This window comes from Cherax quadricarinatus, chromosome 39 (genome assembly GCF_038502225.1).
Source record: "Cherax quadricarinatus isolate ZL_2023a chromosome 39, ASM3850222v1, whole genome shotgun sequence".
NCBI lineage: Eukaryota > Metazoa > Arthropoda > Malacostraca > Decapoda > Parastacidae > Cherax > Cherax quadricarinatus.
This window is the reverse complement of record NC_091330.1, coordinates 23,386,445-23,413,130: the sequence shown is the minus strand read 5'-3', so window position 1 is coordinate 23,413,130 and position 26,686 is coordinate 23,386,445. Positions and strand designations below refer to the sequence as shown.

The following is a 26,686-nucleotide window of genomic DNA, read 5'->3' as shown; positions in this document are numbered from 1 at the left end:
TCCATATACGGTTTTGTGATTTTTCTTCTTAAATAATAATAGGCCACATTTAGATTGACAACAAATTATGTAACACATTACTGAGTATATAGTGTCGATAAGTAACTGTGAGGATCATTTTATTGCATAGATTGCAACAGTTAACCAGTGAACTGGGAATGAAATTTCTTGGTAAACTTTATTCCGAGTTCCCTTCTGAGAACCACTGCTGCTAGTTAGATTTACAAAGTAATAAGAGCCCATTAATACCCTTATTAGAGAGTAAGAATTCTTTAATCAAGCCTGGCAAGCGTAGAGCTGTAGTTGAGTTACTCGGGTTATGACCGTAAGGTCATAACACGTTTTCCTCTTTAAATTGTAGTGGGCAATTTCAGACGACTTTGGGGGGGAGGGGTGGCATCCTGAGAAATATAGTTGAGTACTACCCCAAGATAGGGTAGTACTTACATGTGACCTATGTAAATTTAACTTTATAAAAAAAATTGTGTTGAGGGTCAAACCCGTTTAAAATCCTAACATTGTTGACAAACCTTTAACAGATAATACAATTTAGATTTTTTCTCTGAAGCAACTAGTTTATTATGTACTCTACTTCCATATTGTGGATGATAGCACAAGAATATATGAATACAAAAGGTCTAGAAACCAGCCAGGAAAAAGCTAGGAGAAATACATTTGGGAATCACAGGAGAACTTAAAAAAAAAATCCAGTAGAAAATAGAAAAATGAGTGAGAGTAACTAAAATCCAGGAGGGCGAATCTTGACGCCAACTCGTTATTGACATTGAGTTCCCCACACCATGGTTTATGGCGAAGTTTTAAGAAGCACTTCCAATAATATTAAAAAGAGGACAACTTTCTTGAGCTTTATAGATCGTCAGTGATGGCTAAGCACAGGCTTAACGTAGGTCGTACCCCCCAAACTTTAAGATCAAACCTTATTTCTTTCCCTGTACGACATTTAAACACTGAAGTCCTTTAATGAATATATTATCATGATATCATAGCTTTGTAACTCGCCAGTCAAAAACTTAACATCTGTCAACGCCCAACCTAGATTCTTTTTATGTAAAGCTTGCAAAATTGTCAAGTACTAGCCATTAAACCTGATCTTATCACATACAACCATAAAACGTTAATATTTGTCCCGCGCTAACATGAAACATGAGCCTTTGTCACGCAACAACTTTAAACAAGGACTAGTCACGTAACAACCATATACAGGGGCCGCTCACGTAGCGATCATGAAAAGAGGCCTCTGTCACCTAACAAACCTAAGCAGGGCCTGTATCGCGTAATTTGCTTAAACAGGGACATTGTTACGTAATCATTGATAGGAACCACTGTCACGTAACCGTTAAAAAAAAAGACCAATGTATAGTAACCATAAACGGATCTGTCTCGTAACAGCATTGAAAAAGGCATCATTGACATGTAACCTTTAACAAAAACCAGTCACGTAACAACCACTTAACAGTCATAAACAGGGACGTGTCACACAGCAACCATTAATATTACCCGTATCATATAACACCCTTAAACAGAGACCAATGTCACAATCCACTCTCAGTGCATCTAATCCTAACCATCAATTTTTTCCAACAATATAAACTGTTATTCAGTAATTTTGTTACTGACTTTTTATTATACACTTTCACTTGGATCAGTTGCTGTAATAATAATAATAATCGTTATGAATATTAATTTCTTTGCAATAAATTCCCAATCGTGTCAATATTGCAGTTGTTATTATTAATGATAATGTGTCTCTAGTGTGGCACCATCAGGTACAAACTTAGTGCCCGAATGTGGCATGAACACAGTGCCGGTACTATGTGTAAACATAGTGCCAGTGCTATGCATTAGCAGATTTAGTGCCTGCATTAGCAGATTTAGTGCCTGCATTAGCGCCAATGCTAATATCACTAAGGGTATACGAAAGGATAGTCATTGAGATAAGTAAAGTGTTTTTACCCGCAGTGATGAATCCAGATACAGTGATCTGTTGACTTTTTATTTTCTAGCAAGTCTATATACATCAAAGGTTTTAAAATAAAGCAGATTAATCCTCGAGGGAGGCTCCTTGATAGTGGTGAGTGTCTCTTGATCTAAGGAATTAGACTAATGCTCCAGTTCCTTGAATCAAGACTAAATACCTTCCAATTCCCTCCACGCACTGTATGATCCCTACTGGTTTAGCACTTCCCCATAAATGTAATAATAATAATTCAAAAGCTACAAAGGCTTGGATAGATACAAGTTATTATGTGGCTGGATTCATGACAAAAGAATAGGGTTATTAAATGGTAAATACGTCGTCAAAGGCAAGGTTAATTTGTGTTTGTTTTTTCACACATTTAGTGGACGTACAAATGTGTTTGCCAAATAATATATTGACACATTTTATTGTTTTCCATTACTCATCTGAAAATATATGTAAACATGCATGTAAATGAATTATTGGACAAGGATCCAGTGACTCGTATAAACTATGAATATTTTCTTTCTGTATACATGTATTTCCTTTGTGTACTGCTCTCGTGCAGAAAATTGGGTTTAGAAATCTGATGCAGCCAAATGATTAATATATTAATTATTTGAACATGTGTTGAACATATAATTTTATCATTTTCATGGATCTGCATTCACAGAGTAACAAGACGCATACATCATGTGTAATTTTTGAAAAAGTAGAATCAGCTGGAGCCCATTGTACCTGTCTGGCAGGACTTACGGAAGTCTGCCAACCCCCCTCCCCTCTCCATCCAGCGCACGCGCACACGCACACACGCACGCACGCACGCGCGCACACACACACACACACACACACACACACACACACACACACACACACACACACACACACACACACACACACACACACACACACACACACACACACACAAAATACCTGTCAGGAAGACAACAGCGAGTCATGCTACGTGGCGAGGTGTCAGAGTGGGCGCCTGTGACGAGCGGGGTTCCACAAGGGTCAGTCCTAGGACCGGTGTTTCTGGTATTTGTGAATGACATGACGGAAGGAGTAGACTCGGAAGTGTCCCTCTTTGCAGATGATGTGAAGTTGATGAGAATAATTCAATCGGACGAGGACCAGGCATAACTACAAATAGATCTTGACAGGCTACAGGCCTGGTCCAGCAACTGGCTTCTGGAGTTCAACCCCACCAAGTGCAAAGTCATGAAGATTGGGGAAGGGCAAAGAAGACCGCAGACGGAGTACGGTCTATGGGGCCAGAGACTACAAACCTCACTCAAGGAAAAGGATCTCGGGGTAAGTATAACACCGGGCACATCTCCTGAGGCGCACATCAACAAAATAACTGCTGCAGCGTACGGGGTGACTAGCAAACCTAAGAACGGCATTCAGACATACCAATAAGGAAACGTTCAGGATCCTGTACACCGTGCACGTTAGGCCAATATTGAAGTATGCATCACCAGTTTGGAATCCACACCTAGCCAAGGACGTAAGGAAACTAGAGAAAGTGCAAAAGTTTGCAACAAGACTATTCCCGGAGCTAAGGGGTATGTCCAACGAGGAGAGGTTAAGGGAAATCGACCTGACGACACTGGAGCACAAGAGAGATAGGGGGGATATGATAACGACATATAAAATACTGAGAGGAATTGACAAGGTGGACTGAGACAGGATGTTCCAGAGATGGGACACAGCAATAAGGGGTCACAGTTGGAAGTTGGAGACTCAGATGAATCACAGGGATGTTAGGAAGTATTTCTTCAGTCACAGAGTTGCCAGGAAGTGGAATAGTTTGGGAAGTGATGTAGTGGTGGCAGGATCCATACATAGCTTTAAGAAGAGGAATGATAGAGCTCATGGAGCAGGAAGAGTGACCGAATAGCGGCCAGTGAAGAGGCAGGGCCAGGAGCTGTGAATCGATCCCTGCAAACACAACTAGGTGAGTACACACACACGCACACAGGATGTTAGGAAGTATTTCTTCAGTCATAGAGTTGTCAGGAAGTGGAACATTCTGGAGAGTGACGTAGTGGAGACAAGTTTCATTCATAGCTCTAAGATAAGGTCCTATAAGGCTCTTGGAGCAGGAAGAGAGGACCTAGTAGCTACCAGCGAAGAGGCGGGGCCAGGAGGTATGACTTAACCGCTGCAACCACAAATATGTGAGTACACACACACACACACACTCGTATGGAACCCACACCTGATCAAACACGTCAAGAAATTAGAGAAGCACAAAGGTTTGCAACAAGACTAGTGCCGGAGCTAAAGGGATGTCCTACGAGGAAAGGTTAGGTAAATTGGTCTGACGTCTGACGACGTCAGACCGATTTACCTAACCCTTACCCTCCTGTCCTCCAGTATACATATACTACTTACCCTCCTGTCCTCCAGTATCGTCAGGCTGACGATACTGGAGGACAGGAGGGATAGGGTAAGACATGATAACAGTATATAAAATACTAAGAGGAATTGTCAGGGTGGATAGGGACAGAATGTTTCAGAGATGGGACACAGCAACCAGGGGTTACATCTGGAAGTTGAAAATCAGAAGTCACATAGAGTTGTCAGCAAGTGGAACAATTTGGAGAGGGATGTAATGGAGGCAAGATCCATACGTAGCTTTAAGAAGATGTTAGATAAAGCTCATGGAAAAGGGAGAGAATGGACCTAGTAGGGATCAGCGAAGAGGCGGGGCTAGGGGCTACGACTCGACCACTACAACCAACCACAAATAGGTGAGTACACACACACACACACACATACACATGTGGAAAACTACTATTTGCGAATGAGGCTTCGGTATAAAAAACATGTTAGTTTCATCTCCATTCTGTAAAAAGTGTTTCTTACAATCAGTGAAGGGACATAGACTTCATTTTCGCCAGAATAATAATAAAAAAAATTAGTGCAAATTTTATTAACGAATTATTGAATGAAATATAGTTCAAGATTGAAAGAAAATCAAACATTGTATGAGTGAGGAACGGTGACAGCAGTGGAGACTACCACTTGTGAGCAACCCAGTTCTAAATTGTGGAGAACAAGACACTTGGGGAACATTTGGGAATCTTTATTTGAGGAAACGTTACCTCAAGCTCCTCTTATTCCATTGTTCTTTGTATTGGACTGAAGAAGCCACTGTGTGGCGAAACGTTTCCTCAATAAAGATTCTCAAATATTGCACAAGTGTCTCATTCTTCAACTTTTCGGTTCTCTAAGCCAGTTACATCACATCTAAATTATGGTACAGTTTTCGTGCATGACATATAACTGCTGTAAGAACAACCCTCCTGAAACCTTCGAGGTGGCTGCTACACACAATGCTACAAATTCATGTAATCATGAACAGTATGACCGTGGCATATTTGTAGAAAATTTACGGACAGTATCGACAAATTTTAAAAATACAGAGATAGAACTTTTCATTAATTCAGATTCTCTATTAATCGTTGTACCACCGGATTAAATTGTCACTTGTGGGTATTATCGGCAGTGTGTTGGTACACGTACAGTCTGTATCAGTACCAACAAACTGTGATATGAAGATATGTTTGCAACACTTGGCACATTGCTAGGAGATACGCATACGGGACTTTCTCCAGTAAAATACTATGAGGAAAATACAGAATATGTAGCGGGCAGGTGTGGTGTGCTGAGGTGAGGTGCTACAGCATTTGTCACCTGTACATAAGAACATAACATAAGAAAGAAGGAACACTGCAGCAAGCCTACTGCCCCATGCGAGGCAGGTCCAATTCACCCACCGGGTCACATTCACTAAGGAAGGAGCACGGCAACTGACCTAAATTATGGTAATTATGGACCTAGTAGCACAAGCTAGTCAGGTCCAACTCACATGTGTCACCTGTTCATGTGTCATCTGCTCTGTTTATCTCAAAGGGTAATATAAATTTTACAAACTATTCTGATTTACTAAATACTCTGAAGCTCTGGCCCAGCGTGATGGAAAACGAGAATAGGCTGACTTTCGTGTGATAACATCACTCGCAAGCAGCATAGTGAAATGAAATGCTGCAAAAGCAGCATTATATCGAAGTTGTCCTAATTGCAATGTTCAACACGGGGCACAGAACTCTGGGGCATTCAGCACTTCAAGAGTGCTCGCAAAATGGCTTCTACCTCGCTAGAAATAACAAGAACGGGTGACTCAGGCACGGCATGCACTAGCACCTGACCTCACCTGACCTAACCATCCCCCCCCCCGACAATGACCCCCACATAATTATACCTGAAAACTGTCCTGTCCTAGATGTTGCCAAATGTTGTCAAAATTAAATACCCGTTTATTATGATAGCCTAAAACCGACAGTAGTTAATCATTGGTGATCTTATTTAAATGTCCAAGTCTTTACAGCTAACTGCTTGAACCGAAGCAAAAATCAATATGGAAGACTTCCGGCTTAATGACGTCATGTGTCATCACTATATATATGAAAATGCAGTTGTAATGGGCGGGTGCTTTACTACTGCTACATAAAAAACGCTACCGTAAAACATAGATGTTTTAATTCTGCTGCAGCTAAGCACTGCAGTAATATTCAGGCATTTTCATTCTGCTACATCTAAACACTTCAATAAAGAAAGTGTTTAATATTGCTGCATTAAATCTTTGCAATAAAACACGTGTTAATACTGCAGCAGCTAAACACTGCAGTAAAACACAGGTGTTTTAATACCGCTGCAGCCAAACGGTTGCCCCCGCGTGCGACAGACAGGTCGTTCGCGTGTGTGCTGAGTCCTGATTGGTTGAGTCATGTCACGAAGACAACTGGTTCAGTAGACGGGGATGGAGGGGTGGTGTTGGGAATGGGGTTGGGAGATGTGCTGTTGGGGAACGGGGAGAAAGTGAGATGTTTGGGAAATGGTGAGTACCGGGTAGGAAGGGGGGGTAGGAGTGACGTTGGGAAAGGAAAGGGTACAGGGAAGGGGTGGTTTTGGGGAGGGGCTGCCCTGGACAGAGGTGAGGAAAGGTAGGTAGTCACTGATACTTCATGGTACCCGTGTCCCCTTCAAAGAGCGGAATTCCCATACTGCCAGTGAACAGCTCATGACCCCAAGGAATTTAATGTACCTTCCCCTCCCTAAGACCTACCCCGATTACCTCCCATTCTCCAGACGCTGCATGACTCCTACCGGTGCAGAGCGTGAAAAACAAAAACTAATGTCTCTCCTGCAGATACTGAAGCCATCACACCCATAAGCCACAATAATCCTCGAGTCCTGGAAAAATCTTCCCTGCTTCTGAAGTTTTCTTTTCGTGCTTCTGAAGTTTTCTCCACGGAATGAGCTCGCACGAACATTTTTTTTTAACGCCTGCGGTGGTTGGTCCATTTGGTAGTCAGTCTTGTGTAGGCAGGCTTAGTGGAAAATTATTATGTTTTAAGGTGTGACTGATGTCATGGCTGTGGTTGATGCTATAGGCACAGTTCGAACCTGGATCAGAAGCAAGTCCGAATCCCCGGACCATCAGTCCTACAGGGCAGTTCCTCAACTAGCAGTCCTACAGAGCAGTCTCTCAACCAGCAGTTCTGCAGGGCAGTTCCTCAACCGGCAGTCCTCCACAGCAGTTATTCAACCAGCAGTCCACCACAACAGTTATTCAAGCAGCGACCCACCATAAATTATTCAACCGGCACTCTTCCACAGCAGTTAACCGGCAGTCCACCACAACACTTACTCAACCGGCAGTCTACAACAGTTACTCAACCAGGAGATCAATCTCTAATGGTAGAAGCTGTTTGTCAGTACAGAGCTGCAGGAGAATTGTAATCTACGGTGCTGTAAGACGATGAATGGAGCAATATCGTAAAACTTCGTATTCTCGGAGCCTACCATCAGTGCTGAGCCTGCTATACGGTCTAGGTAAACAGCGTAGCAAAATATATCCTGGGTATTGGATTTGCTCACAAATAAGCAAGACGCATCGGGTAGCACGGTGTGTGAGCAATCCCAAGCAGCGCTCAAATCTGCACGTATATCACGCGTGGTGTGAAGATAGGTTTTTTGGAAATATGTGAAAATTGAATTTTGGAACGTCAAAAAATTATTGTAATAAAAAGAAGCCTGATAAGATAACTGGAAATCTTTAAAGATGGTCTGGAGAGGTACACACGTGAGGTGCAAAGGTATGAAAGGTGTGAAAATAACGTTAAGGAATTAGGTGAACCAACACACACGTAATGTTTATGACATTAACAAACACATGTGTGTGGGTTAGGACGTTTATTGAAGGAAACGTTTTGGCTACGAGTGACTTCATCAGTCCTGATCATAAGGACTTGTGAATTGACTCGTAGTGAAACATTTCTTCTAAAAAAAATTTCTGAAATGTACATAAGCGGTCTTTATCAGAGTTTGTCGTTGTCACAGTACCATTTACAACCATTGTTCAGGATACTCCATTGTAGGCCATGTTTACCTCACAAGGAGCTTGATAATGTTTCTGGTGAGCAAAACATAGCCTGCAATAGCGTCCTGAACCATGCACGAGTGTCTCGTTTACCTAATAGAAGAGTGCGAGTTGTCACTGCCTAGTGAGGACCAGTAGGCCTACTGCTGCACTCGTTTTTTGTTCTTATTTTAAATTTTATTTTTTTTACTCTTCCTTCGAAGTGAGTATCTGTGATGCTGGTGAAGCTCCAGCAGTTCACTAGTCCGCCACTTTCTGAAATCGAACATGATCGTCTCCAATTTTCCATCAGTTGTAGGGCCCTTGTGGATTTAGCGCTTCCCAATAAAAAATAATAATTATTTTTGAATCCCTAACTAAACGTTTACCGGCACTCTTCCACAGCAGTTAACCGGCAGTCCACCACAACACTTACTCAACCGGCAGTCTACAACAGTTACTCAACCAGGAGATCAATCTCTAATGGTAAAATACAAATGTAAAATAAGGTATGTGACACACACACACACACACACACACACACACACACACACACACACACACACACACACACACACACACACACACACACACACACACACTACTACTACCACCACCTAGTAGCGACCAGTGAAGAGGCGGGGCCAGGAGCTATGAATCGACCCTTGCAACCACAATTAGGTGAGCACACCCACCTCCCCTCACCAACACACAGAGGAGCATAGTTATGCTCGGAGTTTTCAATCATCAATGTTCATCATGTCATATTTTTTTAATTCCCAGTGGTGAAAACACTTCATACGTTCTCATAGATGATATTCCAACGATCTTCCATTCTGTTCAGAATAAAAAGTTATTGTTATATTAAAGGACGAATTTTAAACACGTCTTTGTCATCGATCAGAAAAAAACGAGTTAGCATTATTTCCATACATTTCTTCTCAGTTCATAACAGTGGCTTGTTTTGTTTACCCCCTCCGTATTGATGATGATTACAAAATTTTACCCACTTTCAAGTATCCTTTTATAAGCATGTATGTGGATATCGTATCTCCTCTTTTATAAGCATGTATGTGGATATTGTATCTCCTCTTTTATAAGCATGTATGTGGATATTGTATCTCCTCTTTTATAAGCATGTATGTGGATATTGTATCTCCTCTTTCATAAGCATGTATGTGGACATTGTATCTCCTCCTCCATAAGCATGTATGTGGACATTGTATCTCCTCTTTTATAAGCATGTATGTGGACATTGTATCTCCTCTTTCATAAGCATGTATGTGGACATTGTATCTCTTCTTTTCCTTAGTATTGCCAGATTGTCTTCATAATTCTTATTTGGCTCTGAGAGCCATTTTGATTATCTCTGGACTTTTCTGTCTATCTTATTCATATGTTTATTACATATCTGTCGTGCCGAATAGGTAAAAACTTGCGATTTTTAGCAACGCTCTTGCCGAATAAGGCAAGCGAAAATTTGTGTATACAATAATTTCGGAAAAATCATTCTGAACCTGAGAAAAAATATATATTGTGTTTGCTATTAAATTATTGTAAACTTATCTAAATATATTTAGTTGGACTGGGCTAAAATAAATTGCGCTTGTTGTAGTAAGGTTAGAAAAGTTTTCTAAGGTTCTTTTGGTACAAAATCATTAATTTTTATATAAACATAAATGAAAAAATATATCTTTAAATGTATAAGAGAATATATATATATATATATATATATATATATATATATATATATATATATATATATATATATATATATATATAGGGAGGTACCACCTCTAGAACTGTCCTGGGGACCTCATCCTCAGAGAAAAGAATAAACTTGCTTCAGGGAAAACTCGAGGTTCTCCCTGAAGCTGTTTGAGAATTTTCTCCTACCACCCCCTGTATTTAATATATATTTTATTTAAAGACAAAATACATTGACAAAACATTCACAAAAATACAATAGAAAGTAAAACAACTTAGATAACTCAGAGCTACATCTCGAATACTTCATCCAGCTCCCCGGCGGTGGGCCGCGTTCCCAGAATGCTGCAGGCATTTCCTCTCTGGATCGCGACACTGAGTCTCTGAAAGAGGAAGCTGGTCGCCCTATGGTCCTTGGTTTCTATGATGAGCTTTTCACCCAGCTCTTTGAGGAACTTTAGAGCACACTTGCCCCATGCTTCGAAGGTCTCGGACCCTATTGGGATGAAGTTATAGCAAGGGGAAAGGTCTTCATATTTGCGGATCTTCTGGGTCTCCCTGTGGCTGGCAGCTCCACTCCCTTCAGCTATGGATAATGGCAAGTAGGTGTCTGCCAATGTGGCGGCACAGGTGTAGTCCCAGGCAATCTGCTTTCCATCCTTCCAAGGTAGCATAGTGGCTCCATCAGGACGCTTTTGACTTCCGTCAGACCTCTGCACTTGGGGTTCTCGTTGAGATGGGCAACGGGCTTTGGCGAGGCTTTTCTTTATGATGTCATTGACCTCCTTATGTCTGGTATACTTCCCTTCTGCTGTGTGACACACGAGACCATGAAGTCCGAATTGATCAGCTGTCGCCCTGCCGCAAATACACCTATGTTCGGTGAGGTTGGGGGCAGCTAGGCGAAGAGCAACACCAATCCGAATGGCCTGTGGGTCGAGTCGAGTGCTCAGGGAGGAATTGAGAACAGGTAAAAGGAAATCTCCTGAGTGTGGTGCCTTCACCGCCAGGAGATGAGCTTTGTCCTTAACTGAAGCGTTGGTGAGCATTGTGTTGGCGATTTTTTCCATGATCGGTTTGTCCCAGTGAGACTGTTTGTGCTCTTTGGGAGGAGCTGGTCTACTGGAGGAGTCTGCAAGGGTGTCCCACCGCATCGCTGCTTCAGCAAACCTTAGGTCTTGAGCTCCTACCACGTCTCTTAAGTGTTCGGGGACAGTCTTCTTGACTAGTGCACTGGAAGCCAAACACGAAGACAGAAAAGCAGGTAGAGCTACATGCGTTGCTTTGCGCACCCCTGTACCTCCCAGTCACACTGGGAGGGTTTCCTGATCCCATTGCTGATCCTCTAGTGACAGGTTCAGGGTCTTCTTAAAGGTTGATCTCTGGTGTGCATCATATTCGTCGAGTGTTGAGTTGTTAAAAGAAGGTAAACACTTCAGGAAGTGAGTGAGTCTTGGAATAGCAAGACTCCTTTTGAGGAGATACAGAGAATCATGGGCATCAAGATCGCTTATTCTCTCCTCCATTCTCATCAGGTCATTCAATTTTTCCTTGAGGACAGTGTCGATGGCCTGGTAACCAAGCGGTGCTCCCAAGAGGGTACTGTTGGACGGAGTGGTAGTAGAGACTTCCGGGAGGATTCTTCATTTTATATATATATATATATATATATATTATATATATATATATATATTTATATATATATATATATATATATATATATATATATATATATATATATGTCGTGCCGAATATGTAAAACTGGTCAGTTAGCAAGAACTCATTTAAAATTAAGTCCTTTCTAAAATTTTATCTTATACTTTTAGAGATATATTTTTTTCATTAATGTTTATGTAAAAAATTTTAATTTTGCTCCATAAGTATCTTAGAAAACTTACCTAACCTTATTATAACAAGAACAATTTATTTTAGCCTAACCCAACTAGATATATTTTAGATCTGCTTACAATAATTTAATACTAAACAAACACAGTGAAATATATTTTTTTTGTTAGGTTCAGAATGATTTTGTCGAAATTATTGCATACACAAATTTTCGCTTGTCCTATATGGCAAGATGAGCGTTGCTATTTAAGCCAAGATGGCAAGTTCTGCCTATTCGGCACGACATATATATATATATATATATATATATATATATATATATATATATATATATATATATATATATATATATATATATATATATATATATATATATTCATTTATATTAATTTAAATGTTAATGATTTTGTACCAAAAGAAAATTAGGAAACTTACCTAACCTTATTGTAACAAGTGCAATTTAATTTAGCCCAATCCAGCTAAATATATTTTAAATAAGTTAATTTAATAAACACAATGAAATATATTTTTTTCGTTAGATTCAGAATGATTTTGCGAAACTATTGCATACACAAATTTTTGCTTGTCCTATATGTCCTATATGCATTGCTATTTAAGCCAAAATCGCAATTTTACTTATTCGACACGAAACACAAACACGCGCGCGCGCGCACGCGCGCGCGCACGCACGCGCACGCACGCACGCACGCACGCACGCACACACACACACACACACACACACACACACACACACACACACACACACACACACACATATATATAAATGCTTGGGTGTTGGGGAAAGGAGTGGGATTAAATTACGGGGAAACAAATACAAAATGGGAGTTGACAGTTACTTTTTGCTGATGATGCTGTGCTTATGGGAGATTCTAAAGAAAAGTTGCAAAGGTTAGTAGACGAGTTTGGGAGGGTGTGTAAAGGTAGAAAGTTAAAAGAGTAAGGTGATGAGGGTATCAAATGATTTAGATAAAGAAAAATTGGATATCACATTGGAGAGTGGGAGTATGGAAGAAGTGAATGTTTTCAGATATTTGGGAGTTGACTTGTCAGCAGATGGGTTTATGACGGATGAGGTTAAACATAGAATGAAGGAAAAAAGGTGAGTGGTGCATTGAGATATCTGTCTAGACAAAAAACGTTATCCATGGAGGTAAAGAAGGGAATGTACGAAAGTATAGTGGTACCAACACTCTTATATGGGTGTGAAGCTTGGGTTGCAAGTGCTGCAGCAAGGAAGCGGCAGGCGGCAATGGAGATGTCCTGCCTAAGGGCAATGTATGGTGTAAATATTATGCAGAGAATTCGGAGTGCAGAAATTAGGAGGTGTGGAGTTATTAAAAGTATTAGAGGGCTGAAGAGGGGTTGTTGAGGTGGTTTGGTCATTTAGAGAGAATGGATCAAAGTAGAGTGACTTGGAGAGCGTATAAATCTGTAGGGGAAGGAAGGCGGGGTAGGGGTTGTCCTCGAAAAGGTTGGAGGGAGGGGGTAAAGGAGGTTTTGTGAGCGAGGGGCTTGGACTTCCAGTAAGCATGTGTGAGCGTGTTAGGAGTGAATGGAGGCGAATGGTTTTTGGGACCTGACGAGCTGTTGGAGTGTGAGCAGGATAATATTTAGTGAAGGGATTCAGAGAAACCGGTTATTTTTATATAGTTGGACTTGAGTACTGGAAGTGGGAAGTATAATGCCTGCATTTTAAAGGTGGTGTTTGGGATATTGGCAGTTTGGAGGAGTATGTTATATATGCTTCTAAACTGTTGTATCTGGGCGCCTCTGCAAAGACAGTGATTATGTGTGAGTGAGGTGAAAGTGTTGAATGACGATGAAAGTATTTTTGGGGAATTTCTTTTTGGGTCACCCTGCCTTGGTGGGAGACGGCCGACTTGTTGAATTTATATATATATATATATTATTGTAACCACGAACAACAAGTAGTGTTTAATCAATAACACTGCGACTAGCTGGGGGAACGAGCCCTTTTTTTTTTTAGCCCGATTCATGGTAAGCGAAAATTCACGACGCTCTATCCCGCTGGACCATACACTCCTACAAGAATCAGGCACTCAGGCACCCAGCAGAGCTACGTATTTTACCGTGATCCGAGGACATACCTAGCTCTGCTGGGTGCGTGATTCTTGTAGGATTGTATGGTCCGGTGGTTTAAAGCGTCGTGAATTTTCGCTCACCATGAGGCGGGCTAAAACAACACGGGTTCGATCCCCTGGCTAATCGCAGTGTTGTTTATATATATATATATATATATATATATATATATATATATATATATATATATATATATATATATATATATATATATATATATATATATATGTCGTGCCTAATAGGTAAAAAGTGGTCAGTTAGCAAGAACTCGTTTAAAATTAAGTCCTTTCTAAAATTTTCTCTTATACGTTTAAAGATATATTTTTTTCATTAATGTTAATGTAAAAATTTATAATTTTGCACCAAAAGAATCTTGGAAAACTTGCCTAACCTTTTTATAACAAGCCCAATTTCTTTTAGCCTGATCCAACTAAATATATTTTAGATAAGTATACAATAATTTAATACTAAACAAACAGAGTGAAATATTTTTTTTTCGTTAGATTCAGAATGGTTTTTGCGAAATTATTGCATACACAAATTTTCGCTTGTCTTGTATGGCAAGATGAGCGTTGCTATTTAAGGTAAGATCACAAGTTTTACATATTCGGCACGACATATATATGCGTATGTGTGTAGTGTATGCGATCCTGAGTACCTCTTGTTATCTTCGTGTGACAATTGTTTACTCACTGGCTCTGTGACTGTCATTATACAATCTACATTCTTCATGTGACCTGTTATTGTCTCATATTTACATTAATGACAATTAATTTTTTTTTCATTCCTTTGTCACTCCATTTGCTAATTTTGTCAAAGGATTTTTAAAGGGATTTAATTATAGTTTTTCCCGTGACTTTTTTTTTTACCATAAAAATTTCAAGTATTTCTTTCCTAATAGCACGTAATTTATATGAGAAATATTATCGGGTCACCCTTTTAATACACGTGACACCCAGCTGGTGACATCTTCCCATGAAGACATTTTTTATATATATGTATAGTCATCTAATATAGATAACATGTCTTGCATTGTAATAGCCTGGTGATAGGCAGCAAGTGGTGTTGGTTCTTGAGGACTTGTTTCATGAGGTGGCTGGTGGCTCAGCAATTGATAGTGATGGTGATTCATGAGGTAATGACGGTAGTAGTGGGTTAGTCATTGATTATAGTGATGGGTCGTTGATTGTAGCGTTGGGTCGGTCATTGATTGTAGTGTTGGGTCGGTCATTGATTTTAGTGGTGGGTCAGTCATTGATTGTAGTGGTGGGTCAGTCATTGATTGTAGTAGTGGGTCAGTCATTGATTGTAGTGGTGGGTCAGTCATTGATTGTAGTAGTGGGTCAGTAATTGATTGTAGTTGTGGGTCAGTCATTGATTGTAGTGGTGGGTCAGTCATTGATTGTAGTAGTGGGTCAGTCATTGATTGTAGTTGTGGGTCAGTCATTGATTGTAGTTGTGGGTCAGTCATTGATTGTAGTGGTGGGTCAGTCATTGATTGTAGTGGTGGGTCAGTCATTGATTGTAGTGGTGGGCCAGTCATTGATTATAGTGGTGGGCCACTCATTGATTGCAGCGTTGAGTTAGTCATTGATTATTATGGTGTTTCAGAGGGAGCTTAGTGTTTATGATGTGCCAGTCGCTGAGGTGGTGATCGTACAGCCATTGATTACTGAGGTGCTTGAGAGGAAGACCGTAGTCTCAGTGATCGTGGTGGCAGTGGAAGAGGTAGCGGTGGGTCAGCCATTGACGACGGTGTAAATAAACTCATATCCATGGCTACTTTCAATTTTCACTAAAAATAGAAGTTTCTCTATGACAAAATTATTTATACAACCTACAATATCTGTTGAGATATTAATTATGCCTTGGGCAAGACGTCAGGTTAGCATAATGGAAAGAGGTTTATACTTATATCTTAATATGCCTTTCTGAATAAACTATGCCCTCCTTCACGAGTACAACAGCGGTGGAAGCCTAGCCACTGATACCCAGCGCGGGTCCACCAGCTGGCAGCCTAGCCACTGCTACGCAGCACGGGTACACCAGCTGGAAGCCTAGCCACTGATACCCAGCGCGGGTCCACCAGCTGACAGCCTAGCCACTGCTACGCAGCACGGGTACACCAGCTGGAAGCCTAGCCACTGATACCCAGCGCGGGTCCACCAGCTGACAGCCTAGCCACTGCTACGCAGCACGGGTACACCAGCTGGCAGCCTAGACACCGTTATCCAGCACGGATACACAAGCTGGAAGCCTAGATACTGATACCCAGCACAGGTACATCAGCTGGCAGCCTAGCCACTGATACCCAGCACGGATACACCAGCTGGAAGCCTAGCCACTGATACCCAGCACGGGTACACAAGCTGACAGTCTAGCCACAGATACACCAGCTGGCAGCCTAGACACCGTTATCCAGCACGAATACACAAGCTGGAAGCCTAGATACTGATACCCAGCACGGATACACCAGCTGGAAGCCTAGCCACTGATGCCCAGCACGGGTTCACCAGCTGGCAGCCTAGCCACTGATACCAAACATGGGTACACCAGCTGGCAGCCTAGCCACTGATACTCAACACGGGTACACCAGCTGGTAGCCTAGCCACTGATACCCAACACGGGTACACCAGCTGGCAGCGACTGCTACCCTCTACATGCACGAAGATTGGTGTGCGTAAAATACAGTTATTTGTTGGGGATACAGTTGTAGAGGTGGTCAGTTGCAGATGGTGGCATTGCAGATGGTGCTAGGTAGGTGGTGGGCGGGGGTCCTGGCCTTCACTTCCACCTGAACCTCCACATAAATTGTCGCCTGAAAAGAAATCCTCGCTTTTATGTGAACGTTTCTTAAGCGGATTTCGGCTCGATTCCAGCAGAAATATATATCTAGCGATACTTTTACTGGCTCAGAACTTTTCTCCGTAAGGCACATTATATATATATATAATATATATATATATATATATATATATATATATATATATATATATATATATATATATATATATATATATCGTGCCGAATGGGTAAAATTGGTCAGTTAGCAAGAACCCGTTTAAAATTAAGTCTTTTCTAAAATTTCTTCTTATACGTTTAAAGATATATTTTTTCATTTATGTTAATATAAAAATTAATAATTTTGTACCAAAAGAACCTTAGGAAACTTACCTAACCTTCCTATAACGACCGCAATTTAATTTAGCCTAATCGAACTAAATATATTTTAGATAAGTTTACAATAATTTAATAAACACAATGAAACATATTTTTTTCGTTAGGTTCAGAATGATTATTGCATACACAAATTTTCGCTTGCCTTATCCAGCAAGAAGTGTGTTGCTATTTAAGCCAAAATAACAAGTTTTACCTATTCGGCACGATATATGTATAATATAGCCCTCACAAATTAATTATGTTTCTTTCAGTGATTGATTTGCATGTAAAAAAAAAACTTTGTCATTTTTTTAAATCAGTGGGGTGATTAAAATTTCTCAATGAACAGATAAGAGCATTAGACTATTGTCCAGATTTTATGCAATATGTTTATGTTGCTGCACTCTTAGTTCGAGACCCCTCAAGGAAGGTTCCTTGATGTTGGTGAGGGACTCTTGATTTATGGAATTGGATCTGTGCTCCAGTTCCCCGAATTAAGCCTGAATGCCTTCCACATCCCCCCCCCCAGGCGCTGTATAATCCTCCGGGTTTAGCGCTTCCCCTTTGATTATAATAAATAATAATCTTAGTTCGAGACTTATTTCGAGTTTGCCCAAAATAAAATATATTAGCGCAATATAAATATGGCATTAAATCTGGGCAAGTGTGTAATTGTTTGTTTATTCATGTGAGAGATTTTAAACACCCCAGTGATTAGAAAGTAAGAAAGTTGTAACAAGCAAACCAGTTACTGAAAGAATTATAATAGAATCGAGCATATAAAAAATAGCACTGATTACAATTTAAATATAAATCTAAGATGATTTAAACTAGATTTATTCAAAATTCGTTAGAGTTGTGAGGATCATAAGGTATGTTGACAAAGTCATATCTACCTGGCATGATGCTCATAACCCGACACAAAGTTAAGAACAGTGGATTATTATTATAATCAAAAAGAAGCGCTAAGCCACAAGGGCTATACAGCGTAAGAACAGTGGAGATGTACTGCAGTAGACCTGCTGGCTCACGCTTATTAAGTGAGCTAACAAGGAATCACTGATGTAAATGTAAGGTGACATCTCTGTTTTATTTAGATTGATTTTCATAGATTTACAAAAAAAAAATCAATTCATTCTGCTATTTTGGCAGGGGTATCGAACTTGCTGAATTCCCTTAAAAATTAAACTTTTTCAAACAATTGTTTTACAGAAAGTCAGATTATCTTTTCATTGACAGTGATATAAAGGTTATTATTTTTTTGAGCAAAACTTACAAACCTCACTTAAACATTTGTTTTTAGTTAAATTCTGCTAAATATATCATATGTCAGTTCCGTTTATAAAACATTATTTAAAATAAATTATATATTTCGTTATGATCAGATTGAATTTGGCAGTTATGGCTGATACAATGGTCATGCGTTTTAGAGCTAACTCACCGGTTCGGCTTATATGACACGACATATTATTTTAGCACACTGGCCGTCTCCCACCAAGGCTGGGTGACCTGAAAAAGAAGAAATGAAAGCTTTTTCTTCATTTTACAGGAGAAGGGGTTACTAGCCCCTTGCTACGGCCATTTTGCCTTTACGACATACATGATTCATGGAGGAAGGATTCCCATGGATATGAGAAGAAATAAAAACAACTATAAAGAAAACAGAAGAAAACTCAAATATTTGTGTATACATATGTATACATGTACATGAATGTGTAGTATGACCCAAGTGTAAGTAGAAGTAGCAAGATGTACGTGTTATATTCGTGTTTGAGACATTAAAGTGACCAGCAATTCTACCAGGTATCCGTAGTAGAAACTCAAGAGGAAGGGAGGCAGTGTGAACACGGCCATCGTTTCACTCGGAGAGATGGAAATGCCCTGCTCTGCCACCCAAATCTACTATCCTTCTTACCCCTGTGTGGGGGATGAGGGGTAAAGGAAGTGGTAATGGGGTATGGGTATAATATAACAGAAAGTACCAGATTTTAGAACAGTAAATGAGAGAGAAAGCTCCACCAATCCTATAAAACTGATAAACACTGATTCTAGTACAAAATTCCAGAGTAAACAGTCTCGTAAGCAACCTTAGTTCGGCTGGCACTTAGACAAACATCTACACACAATAATTAATACGCATAATCGACTAACTCTTAAGTACAGTTAGATTCCAAAGAGTTATAGGGACTGGGAACAATTTTTGACCTTACGAAATTAGAATTAATCCCTCGAACCAGTATTTAGCTTAAAAATTGAATTAATCCCTCTAACAGATGTTCTGGTGCAGGTATAACTATGCTGTAACTGCAGTATATGATTATCATAACATATTTACGTGTCAAACTGTATGGTGAGATCCTGGAGCCTGGGGTTGAGTGTATATATATATATAATTTTGTGAACCCGGAAACCAAGTAAATTGTGGTTGTTGCACTCATCTGACTAGAGAGAATCCATGCATAATAGTTACGTAATGATGGAACACAGCCATCAGACCTCTAAAAGAGTTGTTAAAACCGAGTTGTTATAACAAGGCTGTAACTGTAGATAGTATTCTCTTGTAAAAAACAAAGGTACAGAGCACGTGACAGAACATGGAAACATTGGGAATTTAAATGCATTTGGATCCTAAGTTACGTAAATACCAGGGTTTTACTCGTGGAAGCTACTATTTTCAGGCGTGACGGAAGTTAGTTTTGGACAAAGCGAATGGTGTTCAGGCCTGGAGACAGTCTAACACAAACCCATCCAGACACTAACCCTTATTAGGGTGCAACATTGGACAACCAGCAATCCGGGGATCTAGAATAACAAATGTTATTCCTTTGTGCATTATAAAAATGTAGTTTACATGTAATCGAATATTGTTAAGCACAAAAGAAAGCCACTAGCATGCATTTGCTCTTCGGGCATTAATACCCTTGTCTAAGATTGTGAATAATAGACTTTAATACATACAAATATAATTTGTATAATCCTTGACGGCTGTTATACAGGGTATGAGCACTATGTTTTAGAACAGAAGATGCTGTTATGCTCCTCTCTTTGATTGAACTGTTGGGAACAATGACCCAGGCTTATTCCCAGTTTTACAAATGGATACTCCTGGCCTGTCCTGACTGCATACTGGCATTGTGATATTCTAACCTCCTGATTGCCCAACATGTAAAAGGTCACAGGTATTGCAAGAATTCTTGTACGCCCTGCCTACCACACTGGTTGGTGATTTCTTAACCTATTCCCAATCGTCCCTGTATTCTTAAAAGCATATTAACATTAAAATGTTTCAGTGTGTCAGGTAGGACACCCAAGTTGTGTGTGTAAGGTAGCATAATCACATGTTAATTAGAAGATGGTTCTCTAGGTATTGCCCTATAAAATGTTTTCTTTATGAGTAATGCGTTTTCAACTAAATACTTAAGGTACCTTACTTTTGTGGCGATATAAAAACAAAGTCTTACCTATTTCCTCATTCAGCATTTCAACGTGTGCAACACTGCATATCTGGCAAGGCTCTTGGTGCGGTGGAAAATGCCTAGTACTAGTACATTTTATCCCCTCCTTGGGGATGATTTTAAACGCATATTTCAGATCCCAAACCAGACTAATATTCGACATTCTCTTATGCCTATTCAAGATTATTCATTGCTTTAATCTTGGAGGCCTATGTGAGAAGAAATCCACAAGAGTTTAACCCATTCACAAGAATTTGTGCACACATCTTTCTCAGGTCTTATATATAAGAATGTTATATTCAGACCTCACGCTATTTAAAAAAACAAATAATGAGGCTGATTGGCTGATTAATTGGGTTTATAGGTTATCAACTAGTCGAGGGTCATTAAGGTAGCGCTTAAACCTGTTAAATACCATTCAGTAAAATTTTAACCTATAAAATAAGGATGAATAGAAACTTTATCTATATCCAAACCTTTGATGAGGATAGGGATACAGAGACACTTAATCTAGCTATAGTTTCATGTATACAGTATATACAAGCTTATATATTGCTCTATTTAATATGTTACATTTATATAGATACTGATGACACTTTCATGGTACAATACTTTTGTAAGTTTTAACTTTATAATTTTATCACAGTCGATTGTTACTGAATGAAAACAGCGTATTTGACCGATTGAATAAATGGACACATCTGCTCCAGTAACGTGACAGCAGACACACTATAGAGAGTAATAAGTAGTTCTGGAGCAGAACTACGAAATTATTTTTACTAGATAAGTCTGTGCGAGCCACTGCTGTTGCTGTGAGCACACGTTTGAACTAATACCCCAATCCACCACTATCCACTTGTACTACTAGTCCTTGAAAATTCGTAGTAAAGCAATGTAATTCAAGTAAAATGCCGGGGCTCGAACCCTTGGGAGAAGAGGGCAATGGGAAGAGTGAATGAGTGAGAACACTACACTGGTGTTCTCTGGTGCACTTTAAACAGCAGGGAAAGTAAACAAACGAAAGTGAATTCATTGTGTTCGCATTGTCAAGCAGATACATGTCAAGTGATACATGTCAACATTTAATTTTAACTGCTTTGAATGGGAAATTAAATTCTTAGCACTTCCGTGTTCATTGTAACGTTCTCAAGGAATGTGAGATCACGAATGCGCTGGGAATTTTTTTCCTATTCTTGTAACCATTTTTGTCGCATGGTACAATAAATGTGATGAACGAGGAATTATTTGTTAACCCTTTACAAGGCCGTGCCTCATATTTGAGCAGATGCAACAATTGCAACCTATATTGTGACAGTATATGCAATTCTAAGACATATTTATTTGTGATCATTTTTTGAGTTTATTTATTTTTGGGCCATAAGATGCCCTTTTTGGCCGCATCAAATATGAGGCACTCCCCGACAATGGTTAAACTGTAGTTGACAGATCAGGCATCAAATTTGATGCAAGCCTGACAAAGGCATTTGTCTAAAAGAATCATAACAGCTTCTATAACTGATAATTAAAGGCATAAATATACATTTAAGGTTTAGTCATAAACAACTTGGGTAAACAAAAGGCACAGAAACTTGATTTCAATAAATTTAACACATTTTTAGTAATTGACATTTTATAAAAAATTGAAAAAAATGTTACAAAAATATTATCAGAGGAATTTAAGCATGTTGTTGCTTATGGAATTCCAGGAAACAATTCCTCATTGAATTTAGACATAAATTAACCTTGCAGAAGGAACAAGCAAAGGAAGAGTAGGTCCTCTTGTTCTTGGTGTTGCAATGTTTACATGAAAGCCTCTTTGCAGAAACTGGCCAGTGTGTTTGTGTTTCATCAAATATTGTATCATGAGGCCTTTTTCTATGCCGATTGGGAATGTCATCAAGTGAAGAAGACCTTGAAGAAGACCGTGAAGTTGAACAACTTGGAGATCTCAGGCTCCTTGGGATTCCATTGGTTGACTTTCTTGCAGAATGGGAGATGGAAAACCGAAATTCCTTGAGGTTCATGCATTTCTCTTTCAAAGCACCACAGTCACGCCTGTACAACAACCAGCCATTGACACAACAAAGATCAATGATATATCCAAAGAGCCTCATGTATCAGCGTTTTGCTTTGAGTGGAGACTTGTAGAGATGCACCAACATATCATTCTTATCTATGCCCCCCATATGGGCATTATAATTCTTTATCACTGCAGGACAGTCAACTTCCACCTTTTGTTTGAGCTCCTTGCTGTACCTCTTTATCTTTGTCACTGGGTTGATGCCAATATCATTAGTCAGTAAAGTAACAACCTTACTGTCTTTCCAACGTACAGCAAGGACACCATCCAATGAACAGTAATCCATAGCACTCCTTTTCACCTTTGTTTTTTCCATGTCATTGACAGACATAAGTGGTGGTTTTCCAATTCTGCTGTCCCTTGCAGTGCCTGTGTACCTGCAATTGAATGTAGCATGCAGATATTTCACTAGAGGCAAACTGGTAAAGAAGTTATCTGCATAAATTGCACTGGTCTTTGTGTGGTCCATAGTCTTTGCAAGGCAAATAACAATTTTGGAACTTATAGGCATTTTCTTCTCCTCCTCTGTGTTGGTACCTCATGTTTGTAGTCAAGTAATGGAGTATTTGTTATGTCAAGTTTGCTCCAGGTGGCATTAGTGTTGTTGACAGTTGTTTCATCTACCTCAACCTCGTCATCTTTAACTGCTTGTTTTCGTACATTTCTTCGTTTTACATTAACTTGCCCACTTCTCTTAGACAAATCTTCATGTTCATCTTCACTTGAAGAAGAAGCTTCTGCCTGTGGCTCATAATCATCTCCAGAATCCACTTCCTCATTAGGGTCACTGTCATCATGTAACTCTGGCATGATGTAATCCCTTCTTCTTTGAGCCCTTGATCCATAAAACACATTTGTGTTCAACTGAAATGAACAGAAAACACAAAATGAGCATTCCATATGAGCAAATTTGATAAATTTACAAGGTAAAATTACTCATATGTCAATGAATTTGATTCAGCATGCAATTGTTAGCTATCAGTGACAAAGACGGTCTAATTATGATATGTTAATCCATGATATATGATACCTTCATTGGCACATTTCTTATCACCATTGTCAGGCCGGGCCTCAATATTGATACAAAAACAGTAAGTGATAATCTACCATTGTCAGGCCGGGCCTCAATATTGATACCAAAAAGGTAAACAAAACTTCAAGTGCATTTATTTGTTACTTCTCAATGCCTCAGGCAATTCATTTGCATCTCAAAATGAGGTTCAAACATTCAATAATACACTGGAAACACATTCAGAAGCTTACCGACATTCTGGAGTGGTGTAAATTGGTGAAATATCAGGAGAGTGAGGGTCGAAATGCTGCTCCTTCAACAAGTCAAGCAGTAATGAACACTCGAGGAGCTCCCAGCCAATAGCAGAGGACAATACCCAAGTGTCGCCACCTTCAAGCTCTGCCCAGAAGGTGTGTGATTGGCTGGATTGAGGCAAGAAGTCTCTGGGAGCATATGCTTTGTGTCTATGGCACCATGAAAACCATACTTTTGGTGCCTCAATATTGAGGCACCGTGCGGTAAAGGTGTAAAACTTAAAATCTTAGTTTTCATGCGATAATTTGTACATGACTCCTCAGATTGGCTTGAAACCTTCAATGCTGATGTGTCTTAAAGGAAACGTTGAATTGTTATTGGCCAGTCTAGGTATCAGTTTGTAAAATTTGACCTCGGTCCCTCGGATGTTATTGTTTCGTAGCTAGTAGAAGGTATGGAAAGTAGAGTTTCTTAAAAAAAAATCTTATAAGATTGTAGTGAATTTTAAATAGAAAATAACCATGAAAAGAAAATTGAGAAATAATGAAAAATCGATTTTTATGGAGTTTTTAATTAAACGAGATTAGTGAGCCCCTAAAAGTTAATTTTTTGCACGGCTTTAATAATCCATTGCCGACATGAATGCTCAGGTAGAGTGTTACTTTTTTTTTTTTCATCTCCAAGTTTTTCGATTATAACTTTAATATCAACTTATTTGATCAGCTTCAAATTTTTAATCTTCCTGAACTATATCTTGGGTCAGGCTCGTGGAACTATTGGCAAACGTAAAGCTAGGACTGTTTTTTGAATGTTGGTACCAATTATAAAATATGTATCTAGAATAGTATCATATTAGCTTCCATAAAATATTTGCCTGTTATTGATGTGTGTTATGAGCATCTTCAACCTTGTATAGCTGCATCTTATGACATGATGATACTTTATATATATTGCCTGTGAAGGTGCAAATTTGCCACTTTTCTAACATATTTAATGAGGTTGAACATTATTGGGTTCAGTGCAAAAACTAGTGAACGTATCTTCCAGTCTTCTAAAACTTTTAGTGCATCGTATTGATTTTAGATTGCATCGGCTCAAATTTACCAATATTATTAAATGATTTTTTCCATGATATAACTAGAAATTGCATTTCATAATACGCTTCGAACTTTAAAATGTTGATGTATAATCTTTTATTACTTAGACAGTTAGATATTTAACTATCTAGTTGCTGCACTTTCTGCTGTTCCTTTTGCCTGCATTGAAGCAGAACGGGCTGGGCTTATGGGATCCGGGGACACCTTTCCCGGATCGTGCAGTCACTAAGTTCATATAGCTATTGAAGAATTTTGGGCATTAGTTGTCATGCATTAATTTGTGAATGACTTCTTATTCATTTAGAATTTCTAAATACTGAAAGGTAACTGCATTAGAAACTTACCTAACGATCATTACTCTTCCCTTTGCGGGCATTGAACTAGAGGAGGCTGAGCTTTTGAAATATGAGAATAACTTTCTTAGAGAGCGCACTGACCGAAACACGTAGATATTATAGGTAGTGGATGTAGATATTACAGTAGTGGGTGCAGATATTACAGTAGTGGGTGTAGATATTACAGTAGTGGGTGTAGATATTAAAGTAGTGGGTGTAGATATTACAGTAGTGGGTGTAGATATTACAGTAGTGGGTGTAGATATTACAGTAGTGGGTGTAGATATTACAGTAGTGGGTGTAGATATTACAGTAGTGGGTGTAGATATTACAGTAGTGGGTGTAGATATTACAGTAGTGGGTGTAGATATTACAGTAGTTGGTTTAGATATCACAGTAGTGTGTGTAGATATTACAGTAGTGGGTTTAGATGAAACAGTGGGTGTAGATATAACAGATACTGTTGATATAACAATTAGTGGGTGTTGATATTACTGGTAGTGGGCGTTGATAGAACAGTGAATGAAGATATCACAGGTAGTGGGTGTTGTTACAGTTGTTGATGTTACAAGTAGTGGGTATAGCTAGAACAGTTAGTGTGCGTAGATATGGTAATTAGTGGGTATTGATGTTACAGGGGTGGGTGTAGGTATAATAACCACCTTTCCCCTTCGTCACTTGTGTCCTCCCTGTGTTCTTACCCACCCTTCCCTTAGTCTCGTCCTCTTCTCTTTACTCTCGTAAAACCTTTCCCTTTAGTTTCTCCCCATTTACCCTTAGTATCGTCCTCCCTCCCCCCTCGTTTTATAATAATGCTAATTTTTACTTTTAACTACAGTGGTAGTATACCATAACGAATGTAATTTGTTCTAGAACTTCGTTCGTTATAGGGGTAATCCGTTCCAGGCCCCCAAATACAACTACTTAACAGTGAAAAATACAGGGTGACCCAAAAGTCTGGACACAAAGGAACTTACACTAATCTGTTTTTTTCCCCACGGTTATCGGAGTTACTGTATTGTGTTCGTATGAATATTGCAAAGCGTGTTGAACTTTGCATCACTAATATTGCACTAAATGTTGAAGATATTATTCATTAAAATTACTGTATAATTATTACAAAAATGCAATTTCGCCTATTTGTCCAGTTTTTTTTTTTGGGGTCACCCTGTATAATATAAAAAATTTAAAAAGTTCTTAAATGTGCAT

At 39.3% G+C, this 26,686-nt stretch overlaps 1 protein-coding gene across 1 annotated transcript; it reads right to left on the bottom strand.

Moving 5' to 3' along the window:
• Window positions 1–21,950: 21,950 nt before the first annotated feature.
• Window positions 21,951–24,304, bottom strand: LOC138853778 (uncharacterized). The gene is made up of 2 exons (XM_070092529.1): window positions 24,042–24,304; window positions 21,951–23,642 (listed from the first exon to the last, which is right to left on the bottom strand). Exons 1-2 carry the CDS (start codon window positions 24,045–24,047, stop codon window positions 23,280–23,282), a joined length of 369 nt encoding a protein of 122 aa, XP_069948630.1. The 5' UTR covers window positions 24,048–24,304; the 3' UTR covers window positions 21,951–23,279.
• Window positions 24,305–26,686: the final 2,382 nt, after the last annotated feature.